We start from the raw sequence: 12,141 nt of genomic DNA on the forward strand, positions 1-12,141 counted from the left end.
GGGAGTCGTAGTTCGCGGGGGGGAGGGAGAGAGAGAAAAATAAGGGGCGCTTCACCAGGCCCGTTGAGGAAGATACAAAAAGCCCACACGCTGAGGAGAAAACCTCGCCGTCACGAAAGCCCAGCCGTGAGGGGGGGGGAGAGTCCCCAGTTCGAAGGAGACACGTTAACCTCCTCAGGAAGAGGAGACGACTCCCCTGTCCTTGTCTAAGCGCCCGAGCATGTGCAGAGTGCATCTGAAGAGGAGCGAGGCGGTCGCGGGGGAGCCTTGGCCGCCGCCCTCCGCTTGGAGGGAGAGAAGCGCCTGGAACGCGGCCGACACCGGGGCGGGTCTGTCGGAGGCCGCGCGGCCTCCCACTGGGGCCTGCCTGGGCGGGCGGGAGGCAGGCAGAGGGCGGGAGGCAGGCGGGCGCCGCGGCTTGGCCTTGGCCCTCTCCTCCCTTCTCCCCTCAGAAGCGAGTCCGGGGCGGAGGAGGGAAGGTCTCCTCGGTGGGCCTCCCGGTTCCTTCCGAGGCTGAGGGAGCAGAAGGCGCCGCTCCGGAGCGCTCCATCCCGAAGCTCCCCTCGGAGGTAACGGCGACACGAGGCCCCACCCGGGAAGGCGGCCGGGCGGGAGAAGCGGGGCAGGGTCGGAGGGGGTCCGCCGGGGCAGCGGCCCGCTCTCTAACCCCGAAGGCGGCGGGGCTTTTTTGCTTGGTCCGGCTTCCCGAAAGTGTCCTCCTTCCTTCCTGCAGCGGGGGATTATCCGGGGCCGACCCTCCTGTCAGCTGCCTGGGGCGGCATGTGCCGGGAGGCGGCAAACCTCCACCTGGGAGGAGGGCACGAGGAGAGCCCGGCTGCTGGATCAGACCCAAGGGCCCTACTAGGGCCGGGGCGATAGAGACATAGGTCGGCCTCAGACCAGTTCGAGGTCCCTATCGTCATAACCGTTTCATCATTTCTGACCTGGCAGTATATTACAAATCAGTCAGCCAGTGTCTCTATGTAGCTCCCTCCTTATTTCAGGCACCGTGATCTATTGCGATGTGTAGCTGGTGGTATATCATGATGTTGAAAGCCATATATATCGCCCAGGCACCTGGCCCAGTATCCTGTCCCCATGCACTGGGAGTCATGAAACCCCACTGTCTCCAGACCTCCCCAGGAGCAAGCCTGGGCCACGTGCCTGGGCATCCTGGGCTGCCCAGACGACAAGACCCCCCCACAAAGGAAAACAGCCAAGGTGTTGGGCACCAGCTGGGCTACAGGAGTTGCCCGAAGGAGGCGTACAAGGCTCCATCCCAACCGCCTTAGGGACTTCACTCCATGATCTGTGGAGGGCTTGCTCCTCTAGCCTTGCCCCTTCTGGGAAACGTGGGATTCAAGCACAAGAACCCTCATCTCCTGTTGGAGAAGAGAGCTGTGCATCATGTGCCCTCTGCTTTTATAACTGCCCCACAGACCTCCCTCACAGGTGTTGCAGCGGCCCTGCTGCTAGCATCAACGTGGCGTTTGCTCCTACATGTAGGGTGGGTGTCTGCTGATTTGCCCTCTGCTTCAGGCAGCCTTGGGGGTAGATGTGGTGGGGGCACATGGCTGGATTTTGTGACATTGGGCAGTATCCCAAGTCTCTGGTTTCCAGGGTTCCAGCTCTTGAAACTCTCCAGCACACCTTTTAATTGCAGTGTGCAATGGGCGTGTTGCTTATAGCAGCTGGCGCAACCCTGCCTGCTCCCAGTGGGCCCCACCCGCATGGAAGTTGTGCTGTGAATTTAGGCACTGGTGGCTGCTGCCATCACCTCTCACCTGCAGCTATGGGGTAACACACTCACTCTCCTGCGAGTACCAAAGTTTTTTATATCGAGCTCCTGTTGCAGTCACTGCAATGACTTCACTAACTGCCTTAAGCAGATGCTCCTTATGAGTCAGAAGGGGTGACATTGCTCTCAGGTGAGCTCTGCTGCGGGTGTGGCTGGGTCCTGTGTGACAGGCTGAGTGGAATTCTTCCGAGGTCAACATTCGCCAACTCAGCTGCCGGATCTGACCTGCCTAGCAAGAAAGCATCGGCTCACTTCCTCCTCTTGCCTTTCCTTGTGTGAACAGTAAATCAGACGGGGCCTACTTGGAGGAGGGACTGTGCAGGCTCAGTTCTCGTCTTGAGATGGAAGGCTAAGCCTTGGTAGTTCAAGCAGAAGTCCTGAAGAACAGGAGTTGCTGCTGTGCCCATTTCCCCAGCAGGTGAGGCTGGCTTTCTCCCGCATGGGGGATGCAAAGGTGTTGGTCACAATTGTCAGTATCCGCTTTGCAGAGCAGGTGACAGTGCAGGGGCTGGGAGAGTCAGGAGGCCTGTAATGTCGTTGAACAACTCTGGACTCTTCTCCATGGGAAACAACCCTGGAGCCACCTCCACATGCCCACCCCTACCTTTCAGAAGCTAGGTTGGACAGTTCTTGTGCTCCATGCAAGGCGGAGAGCTTTAAAGCTATTTAGTTTGTTTATTTTATTAAATTTCTATGTTGTTCTTCATTCGGGGATCACAGAGGGTTCTCCTGGTGGAAGAAGACAGAATCCACCACATTCTCAATCTGCTTTGCCCTGGGAGTCGTGCCAGGCAGCCCTCTGGCCTCGCACTACCTAGCCTTGCTCCGCACAGCGGTAAGTCCTGGAGGTCAGTTCCAGGAGGCAGGACTGTCTGAGATCTCGGAAGAGCCTCCCAGAGCCCAATAAGCAAGCCAGACAGCTTAAAGGCTCCTTCTGCACTAGGGAAAAAATAGCTTTTAAGCTCTCCACCTTGCATTTATTTAATTTGTGCAGACACAGCTGGCTTGACACCAGTTGCTTAAAGCTGATATAATGCAAGTTAAATGCATGCGAGCTGCAAGTCAACTGTCCTTTTGCAGTTCTTCCAGCAGCATTGTGACCTGGTGGCAGAATTCTAGTTTTGCACCAGCCACAGCTTTCAAGCCAACCTGGAGGTACAGAAGCTGAACTTAGGGACAAGGTAACATATTTTTGTTTAGAAGATGAGTGATTTTGTACTGGAATTCATTAGAGAAATCTCAGGTGGCTGCCATCCAGACCTAGCGCTTTGTCGATTTTGGGATGGAAAGAAGCCCTGGTGCCTGTGAGCCCCTCTTTGTACAGTATTTCTGAGTAACCAGATATGCATCCTGGCTTTTCAGATCTTTATCCACAGCCGTGGAGGCTGATAGGGAATACGCTCCGCTGCTTCTGAAAGAAGCACAGCACAAATGCTTGTCTTTCCATGCGCATAGGTTTGGCAGCATGTTCCAGCTGCCACTCCCTTTGGATCGGGACGGGACCCTCTTCCGGCTCCGTTTTACCACCCTGGCAGTCGGGACCGTGTGCTGCCCACTCTTTGGCTTCCTCTTCTGTGTCATCTGGTCCCTGTTCTTTCACTTTGATGAAACCACTGCCACCCACTGCGATGTAAGTCCTCCTTAAGTGTTTGTGTGTGCATTTAAAGGTTGCCCTATGTTGGAATTTTATCACATCTTTTACGGGGATTCGGTTTCAAGGGTTCTGGGTCATTTGCTTAAAAAGAGCAGTTAGAGTTGGTGCCAAAGTGCTGTTGCAATAAAACAGTCTTCACCTCCCAGTGGAAGGACAGCAAGAAGGAGCCAGTCTAGCTTCTCTGGGAAGGGAGAGCCAAAGTTGCCTGGGGGCAGCCGTCAAAAAGACCCTCCCACACATCAACACCATGTGTGCCTGTGAGGGTGGCAAGACGGAGATAAGGGCCCACCCAGGCAGGTTTGCATGGGAGAGTACAATAAGAGTGCCTAAGACAAAGGGACTTCTGTGGAGGCTTTCTCATCAGAGCTAAAACCTATCTTCAGCCTTTGTGGGTGAAGGATTTGGGGTGCTCCTGTCCCCCTTGCCAGCTAAAGCAAGAGGAGCATTGTTGTGAGGGTCAGAGGCTGAAGTGCCTGTAGGTAGGAGAGTGACACCGCAAGACCGACAGCAAATAGGCCCCAAACTCCAGCATTGTGAGAAGTGGAGGCTTGTGAGCAGGGGGTGCTTGCCTGCAAGGGGAGATGATGCTTCTCCACGGTGGCAGGTCACAGGGAGGAGAACTGTCAGATTTACAGTACCACTGACTCTTGTTTTCCCCTACAGGTCCCCAACTATCTCCCCTCCATCAGCTCTGCCATTGGTGGGGAGACCCCCGAGCGCTACATGTGGCGTTTCTGCATCGGGCTGCACTCTGGGCCCCGCTTCCTCGTGGCCTTTGTCTACTGGAGCCACTACCGCGGCTGCCACTGCACACATCCGGGGTACCTCCGCCTGTGCAATGCGGCCTTCGGCCTCAACCTTCTAGAGAACGCGGCCCTCCTGCTGCTGACCTACGTCTCCTCCTCTGAGAACTACCGTAAGTATCAGCGCCTGGTGCAGCGCCAGCCTGGCTTACTGGCAGGAGGCTGCCTTCTGGTTTGTGGGCCTGAGAGTTTGGGGTTTGTCACTGGGGCACAACAGCACTGCTTTTACGAGCTGGTTGGGAGGGGCCTGGTTGGCTGGAGCCACCGTGCCTCCTCTGGTCCCCTCTCGCCTAGCCTGCTCTGCCTCCTGCCCCAGATCTCTGTTCCGAACTCTCTCAAAGGATCATTGAAAGGATCATCTAGTCAACCCCCCTGCAATGCAGAAATCTCAGTCATTGAATCGCTGACAGATGGCCATCCAGCCTTTGCTTAAAAATACCCAGTGAAGGGAGTCTGTTCCACTGTTGTACAGCTCTTACCGTCAGAAAGTTCTTCCTAAGGATTAGTCGGACTCTCCTTTCTTGGCATTTGAATCCATCGGTTCAGGTCCTTCCCACTGGAGCAGCAGAAAACGGATGCAGCTCCCTCTGGCTTAGGCAGAAGAACGCTTTCTCTCTAGACGCAAGCTTCAGGTGCACAATTAGCTGTTACTTTTAATGTTGTGCCTAGGAGTTTGCGTGTCCCCCGTGGCTAGTTGAACTTTTGTGGTGGCGGCCACTTCTGCTTCTTGCTCACTGGTGGCATTGCATGCCTTTCTTTGCTGCAGTGATCCACGAGAACGCCTTCATCCTCTTCATAGCTTCGGCCCTCAGCCACATGTTCCTGACTTGCGTTTTGTGGCGAATGACTAAGAAGCACGCAGTAAGTCCCGAGGTACAGTCCCCTCTCTTTCTTTCACTGGTAGATGTGAGGCGGGTTTGGAGCTGAGGGCTGAACTTAGCAGCCTTGCCTGGGTCTTCATAGCGCTGCTTCGCACACCATGTTTCCATAGTTGTACTTCCAAATATATTGATTTAGAGTAGCCCATCCACCACGTGATGCCTGGGCAGGTTATATACAGCTTGGTACAATTAAAACAAGTACTGTAAGTCATAAACACTCTGATCTCATCAGAATGGTTGTTGGGTGGCTCTAACCTTTCCGTCTCTTGAGATGTACATTGTTATGCACCACCCCGACCTCCGAATGGGGAGAGACTCCAGGGGTTCCAGACGCTTACCCAGGGTTCAGTTTCCTTGGAATTAAGGTTGGTGGATACTGTGGTGTCTTGAGGATATAGTTGTACCTTGGTTGTCGAACGCCTTGGTATGTTTTGGCTCCCAAACGCTGCCAACCCGGAAGTGAGTGTTGCGGTTTGCAAACGTTTTTTAGAAGTCGAACATCCAACGCGGCTTCCGCTTGAACGCAGGAAGCTCCTGCAGCCAATCGGAAACCGTGCCTTGGTTTTCGAACCGTTTCGGGAGTCGAACAGACTTCCGGAACGGATTAAGTTTGACAACCAAGGTACCCCTGTTTTTGGTTTTGTTTACACGTATATACAACCTGAGCGTAACACGGCAGGGCTCACAGCATCAACACCCCAACAGGTCTTGCTTCTCCATTGGTCACAGCTTTGGATCCAGCACGGAGCAAGCAGGTTTACCAGCTCAGCTCACACACAGTTCTCTCTGGCTATCAGCTATGTGTGGGTAGGAGAAAAGGCCGCCAATTAGTCAGGACTCTTGCAAGCTAGCTCATGCTTTCGGGATGCTGGTGAGGACACTGAAATGACCAACTAAGGTCGTTGTCTTCCGAAGAAACTCACCTGACTACTTCTATTTGATTCTATTCCTCCCTGGTTACCAGACCCCAAGAACTGAAAGGGACTCAGGGTGTCATCCAGACGTCCCCCCCCCCCGGCAACACACAATCTGAATTATGGGCAATGGGGAGAGCAGCAACTTCTGGAGTTTGGTATAAAGTTCTGCCACCAGAGGGCTGTCTGGGTTTGCTCAGTATTTTACTGATCATTATTTGGAGCTTTGTCTTCTCAATAATTCCTTGGCGTTTTATGTTGCACTTACGTGACAAAGGGAGAGGTGAGGGGGCTCAGTCTTCCCTAGAAGCCACACCTGCTTCCCCAGAAGCCCTGACCTCTGACCTCAGATCTCAAGGGACGGCAGTGGTATGGAGAGGACTGTTTGCACTTGCTTGTGTGTACCAGCCCTGGCAAGCGCTACAGCTTCTGTGAGGGAGGTAAAAGGTCAGTTTGGATAGGAGAAAGTATACACTGGCGGGTCTGCGCTGGAAGCGGCTCGCCAGGAACGAGACCTTGGGGCGGGTAGGTCAGTGAAGATGTTGAACCAGCATGTGGCAGGTGCGAAAAGGCAAATTCCGTGCTAGGCATCATTAGAAAAGGAATTGAAAATAAAGCTGCCAGTATTGTAATGCTCTTGTGCAATTCTACGGTGCAACTGAGTTTGGAATACTGTGTACAATTCTGGTCATCTAACCTCAAAAAGGGTATTGTAGAGGCAGGGGAGGTTCAGAAAAGGGCATCCAAAATGATCAATGAAACGGAGCAGTTCCCCTACCAAAGATGCAACATTACAGAAGTGTGTCAAGTTGTGCACTTTACTTCCTCCGAGTACTAGAACCCAGGTTTGATCAAATGAAGCTGATTGGTGGGAAATGAAGAGCAGACAAAAGAAAGCACTTCTTCATAAAATAAAAACTATGGAGTTGGCTCCTGTGGAAAGTACTGATGGCCAGCAACATGGTTGGCTTTAGAAAGGCGTGAGATACATTCATGGAGGAAGAGAAGGCTGCCAGGAGCTGCTAATCCTGAGGGCGGCTGCTCTCTCTCTCTGCACTGTTAGAGGCCATATGCCTCTGAATACCAGTGGCTGGGAAGGGCAAGGGAGGAGAGTTGCTGTCGCACCCAGGCCCTCTTTCGAGGCTCCCCGCTGGGTGGGATGTTTTGTTGGACTAGATGGGCCCGCTTGGCCCTACATGATAGAAGCTCTTACACAGGACTGCAGGAGAAGAATTGCAAGCTGTTGGGGAGGGAGGGTTGGAGAGCTGTAGACGCAGGGAACTGAAGCAAGGAATGGCAAGGAGCAGGGTGATAGGCATGTGTCTCTGTGTGTGGAGGGGACAATAGGCACAGGGCCAAGAGAGAGGAGGGGCTGCATGCTGAGGACAAGCAAGGGGGCGGACGTGTGTGTGTACTTGGGAGCCACTGACTAAGGGAGGCCAAAGAGGAGTTTTGACACCGCCTGCGCAAACACAGTGAATTGCCACCTGCCATTTCCTGTGTGAATTTTTACATAAGAGATTTCTGCTTGTGGTTCCTGCTCCTGGCTTCCCTCCCTCCCGCCTTGGCACTTCTGCTCTAGCGCAGAAGGGCTGGGCTTCTCACGCCTGCCACGGAGCAGATCTTGGGCCCCAACAGCATGCTAGTAGGGGACACGTTACGCGGTTCAGCCCCTGCGCTGCTCTGCTACTTATTTTATTTATTGCTTGCATTTCTGTCCCACCTGGCCCTGTCTCCAGGGAGCTCAAGTGGCGTACATGGTTCTCCCCGCTCGTTTCATCCCCACAACAACCCTGTGAGGTAGGTGAGACTGAGAGGGAGAGTGACTGGCAACCAAGGACACCCAGTGAGATTCATGGCCCAGTGGGAATTTGGACCCTGGTCTCTCAGGTCCTAGGCTTGACCCTCTAACCTCTACACCACACTGGCTCTATGCTAAAGGAGCAAAAGGGGCAAAGAGAGAAACGAGGAGCATATGGGGCGAGAGAGGAGGCACGACAGGAGAGCCACTCAGATGCAGAAATGTGGGAGCTGTAACAATGAGGACTAGAAGACTGAAATGGGTTTCCGTATATCAATAGAAAGCACCGGAGAGGTTACTGCCATTGCCCAAATTTGTTTTCTAGAATTGCCACCGTGCTCTCTGCCTTGACCAGATGCTTTGCCGTAGCTCCTCCCATCCCATTGCTCTTTCTTCTCCCCTCCCACTTGCCCCCATCTCAAAACTTGTTTCCCCCCCCTGTTCTTTCTAAACCTCCCACTTTCCCCCAGGAAATCTTCGTGCTTCTCTTTGATGAAAGCAAATGGAAACTAGCTGCAATCTAAATATTTGTGGTTTGGAGTTTCTACGCCCCGGGGTGAGACGGTGATGGGGGTTCCCCTTGCCTGGCAATAACCAGAAGAGGGGGGGACCTTCTTCCCACACCCCATTCATCTAGTATGGCCCAGCCCCTCTGTCAGACTTTTCTCGTGGCAGAAGCAAGGCCCGGCCCTCTTACTCCCTGGTGTGTGGGTGTGGGCCCACGCATCATGCTGCAACCAGCTCTTAAGTTCTCCCACCCTCCTCAATGCTTCTGCTGCTGTTGCATCCCATTTCCCTCAAATAAGCTGAGTCAGGAAGCCAAGCAGAGCGAGGATTTGTACTTCCCCTATATTAGCAGTAGCAACTCAGGGCTGCTCTGTGTTGGGGTGTTGTGTTGAGCCTGTTAGCCGCGGAGACACTGTTGGCAAAGAGCATCCCTGGCCTGTTTGCAGAGATCCCCTTCCCTGCCCTTTTGCTCTTTATCCCTTAAGGCAGGGTTTCCCAAACTTGGGTCCCCAGCTGTTTTTGGACTACAACTCCCACCCTCCCTAGCTAGCAGGACCAGTCATCAAGAATGATGGGAGGAAGCTGTGATAGGCAAGCTGTGGCCCTTCTGTAGGAACCCTGGGCTTCAGAGTGTGGATCTGTTGTGAGTTGCACAACCAAATGGTCAATGGGAAGCTTGCAAGCAAGGAGTTATAAGCGCGAGAGCCGTCTCCCCTCCTGTGGTTTCCAACAACTGGTATTCAAAAGCATCTTGCCTCTGATAGCAGAGGAATCACAAAGCCATCATGCCTAGCAGCCATTTTTTATATAGGTGGGGTTGCCAGCCTTCATCCTGGCGGGAGTAACCTTGTCCCCCTCTCCCTCTCTTGCAGGAGCGCAAGTCCTACAAGTGGAAGTGGTGGCTGTTCCTCTTCAACCTGGTCACGTTCTCAGTAGCCGTCTACTTCTACTTCCGCCACAACTGGTACTGCGAGCCCGGAGGTAAGTCCGCTTTGGGGATTCAGCCTCTTGCGCATGGCTAGTAACGGAGGCTGCTCAGTGGTGGCGCTTGGTCTGCGGTGCCAGAGCACCCCACACACCTGCTTTGTGACTTTCCTTTGTAGGAGAGGATTCCTGTGGCTCTGGGGTTGGTGCTTGCCCCATGCCTCCTGTTTGTAGCAGAACAAAATGGGCACAGGACGTTTAGTGGCTCCTGCGCCCCATTAACCGCTATGCCAAGGATAGCTAACTTGGGCACACTCCACACACTGGTGAACTCCAACTCCCAGCAGCCAGCAGGGCCTCTAGCTAAGGATGAGAGTCTGGACCCAGCAGCACGTGGTGGGCATGTGTACCAGGTGTGTGGGTGTGTTTCTGTGTCTCCTTTGCCTGGTTTGATGTGGGGAGGCTGAGGCTCCGTCAAGCCATGATCAACATCACTCTTTTTTGCTATAGACATGGCTAGGAGCCTCCCTCTTGCTGCCTGCATTTCCCTGTGCTGAGACGGCCTTTTAAAACTCTAACTGGATCACTTACCACATTATCTGAGCCACATGGGAAATGCTCACCAGTGAGTGATTGGCAGGCGCCTTTGAGGACACTGAAAGGCAGCTGGGTACAAGAGGCAGGTGTGTTGGCAGAACATGTGAAGTGTTCCTCGGGTGGAACTGAGCCTCCCAGGAATCCTGGGGTAAAATCCATGTTTCTAGCCCTTGTGGACTCAAAATATATAAGCTGTGCTTGGTGCTGTTTCAGACACCTGAGATTCCTGACCTTGTTTCCCCCTCTTTCTTTTTTTCCTTTCCTAGTTTACACCATCTTTGCCTTCTTGGAGTACCTGGTGGTTTTTTCTAACATGGCCTTCCACATGACTGCGTGGTGGGACTTTGGCAACAAGGAGCTTGTGGTCAGTTCCCAGCCAGAAGACAAACGCTTCTAGCAAAAGCCTGCCTTTGAGCTGAGGGAAAGCCTCTGAATTTCTTGCGGCGAGGAGCAGCAACATGCTTGCCAGTATCGGATCCTTCCGGCAGGCCCCAGGACATTTCAGAAGGGGCGCCTGCGACTGGGCTGAAAAGAACCAGCGGGCCCCGTAGGAATTGGGACCCTGCTGTCATATGTCTGGCAGCAGAGCAGAAGGTATGGCTGGTTGACAGGCCTTTTGACCAATGGGACATCTTTTTAAAAGTAAAAACAAACTCAGAACGTGCTCTGCTGCCAACCCAGGACAAGGACAGAACTGGCCCTGGACTAGCCCACTGGGGCTGTGTGTTGTGATGGTGGCAAGTCCAGCGGCTCTCGAAGGCAGAGACTCCTTGCCCGGATCTGGGACTTGCCTGCAGGAGGTTGTTGTGACTCCTTTTCCCACCTGGCCCTTAGCAGGAACGCTGAGTGGTTGTAGCCAGTCTTTTTTCCCAGTGGGGTAGAGGGGAGTGTCTATCTTTGCCTCTGTAAACGGCAGCCTGGCCTCCTTCCGTCTCATTCCTTCTCCCAATGAGGTCCAGCTCTATGATAGATGCCTGTCACTGAGCTGGGCCAAAGTGCCAAACCCTGGGAGTGCCTGGACTTTAGAAATAAAATGGGGCTGGTGGGGAGGGGGGTCTCTCTTCCCCCCCTTCCCCAGCTTCTGCACTGAAGTTCCCTAAAGCGAGTTGTGCATATTCTGCCCATTGGAACGAGTTCTGCACGGCATCAGCACCCCCTTGCAGCCTCTGGGAGCTAATCATCTCTGCTTATCTGCTGCTGGAGCTCCTCTGTCCTTGAGAATTCACAGACCATCCCCCAAATTCCTCGAAACCTCAGGCAGGCAGGAGTTGAGGGGGACAGCACAGGTGGGATCCAGTTGCTCTTGACTGTGATGTTTTAAAGGTACCAGAAAGGAGCTGCTTTGGACATTGTTGAAAGAACCACCTGGAGAGTTGGGCTCAGCTGGGAAAGATTGGGCTGGGAGACGTAAAGCAGAAATATGTCCATTGAGCTGGGAGGGTGCAGGAGCCCTTAGAGGACCAAGTAGAGGTCCTCAACTTAACCCTTGCACACCTTGGGTCTTGATCCAGGCAAAGGGACACAAATGCTTCTCCAAGCATAGAGATGCAGAGAGGCCCACTTCTCTGCCCTGCTCAGAGCCCACCAGGCCTTACTAGCAAGAGATCAGAAAGAAGTGGCAGGATCAGGCCACTTCCATGAGGTCCCAGAAGCCTCAAGGGAAGAATCCTATGGAAAGGGTAGTTTGAGGCTGATCCAGAGGTCCAGCCTGGGTCAAGCAGGGGGATAGGCTGGAGCAGAGGGATGCCACCAGCCAGGGGCATGGCATCGATCGGGAAGAAGGGGAATGGCTGAGGAAAAAGCTCCCAGGAAATGAGGGCTCAGGGCAACCAGACTGAGTGCCGGTAACTTGGTTCCCCAGGTAAGAAGCCTGGGGTCAGATGGTGGGGTCAGGCTGGCCAAGGAGCTCTCCAGAAAGGAGGCTTCAAGAGAGCAGCTTGTGATGCAGCTACTAGCCCAGGGTTGCTGTTCCAAGGCAGGGATGTTCTGGCACCAGGCCAGGTTTTCTCTGGGGCTGCTTGTCCTCCCACATCCCTGGTGTGCGGGCCTCTTCACTGTCTCTGTGGCAAGGTGGGTGGGATTGTACTGCCAGGTGTCTATTTTCATTGGCTCCCCCCTCCCTCCCATGATGAAATAAAGCACTGAGTATTTTTCTCCAGTTCTAGCAGCAGTTTCAGTGGACTTCCATTGAGCCAGTTGCTCCATCTGCCTGATATCTACCCTAGCTGACAGGAGGAAGGGGGGAATCTTTACCTGCCTTGC

The 12,141-nt window shown here is 53.7% G+C and overlaps 1 protein-coding gene across 5 annotated transcripts; it reads left to right on the plus strand.

Moving 5' to 3' along the window:
* The first annotated feature begins 27 nt into the window (after positions 1-27).
* On the plus strand, positions 28-12,037 carry PGAP2 (post-GPI attachment to proteins 2). 5 transcript variants are annotated; one of them, XM_035116432.3, is made up of 7 exons: positions 30-569; positions 2,082-2,216; positions 3,254-3,428; positions 4,116-4,368; positions 5,022-5,116; positions 9,231-9,339; positions 10,146-12,037. In XM_035116432.3, exons 3-7 carry the CDS (start codon positions 3,264-3,266, stop codon positions 10,274-10,276), a joined length of 753 nt encoding a protein of 250 aa, XP_034972323.1. In that variant the 5' UTR covers positions 30-569; positions 2,082-2,216; positions 3,254-3,263; the 3' UTR covers positions 10,277-12,037. The 5 variants fall into 5 exon arrangements, with proteins under 5 accessions (XP_088525091.1, XP_034972323.1, XP_034972321.1 ...); XM_035116430.3 differs by having other exon boundaries at positions 31-569; positions 5,022-5,128; XM_088668965.1 differs by lacking the exon at positions 2,082-2,216 and having other exon boundaries at positions 28-569.
* The last annotated feature ends 104 nt before the right edge of the window (positions 12,038-12,141 follow it).

Source organism: Zootoca vivipara, chromosome 4 (assembly GCF_965207765.1).
Source record: "Zootoca vivipara chromosome 4, rZooViv2.hap1.1, whole genome shotgun sequence".
NCBI classification, from domain to species: domain Eukaryota; kingdom Metazoa; phylum Chordata; class Lepidosauria; order Squamata; family Lacertidae; genus Zootoca; species Zootoca vivipara.

Coding starts and splice junctions, on each gene's coding strand:
- PGAP2 (XM_035116430.3), top strand. CDS start 3,264: ATGTTCCAGCTGCCACTCCCTTTGGATCGGGACGGGACCCTCTTCCGG. Junction 4,369..5,021: donor CTCCTCCTCTGAGAACTACC/GTAAGTATCAGC, acceptor TCTTTGCTGCAG/TGATCCACGAGAACGCCTTC. Junction 5,129..9,230: donor AGCACGCAGTAAGTCCCGAG/GTACAGTCCCCT, acceptor CCTCTCTTGCAG/GAGCGCAAGTCCTACAAGTG.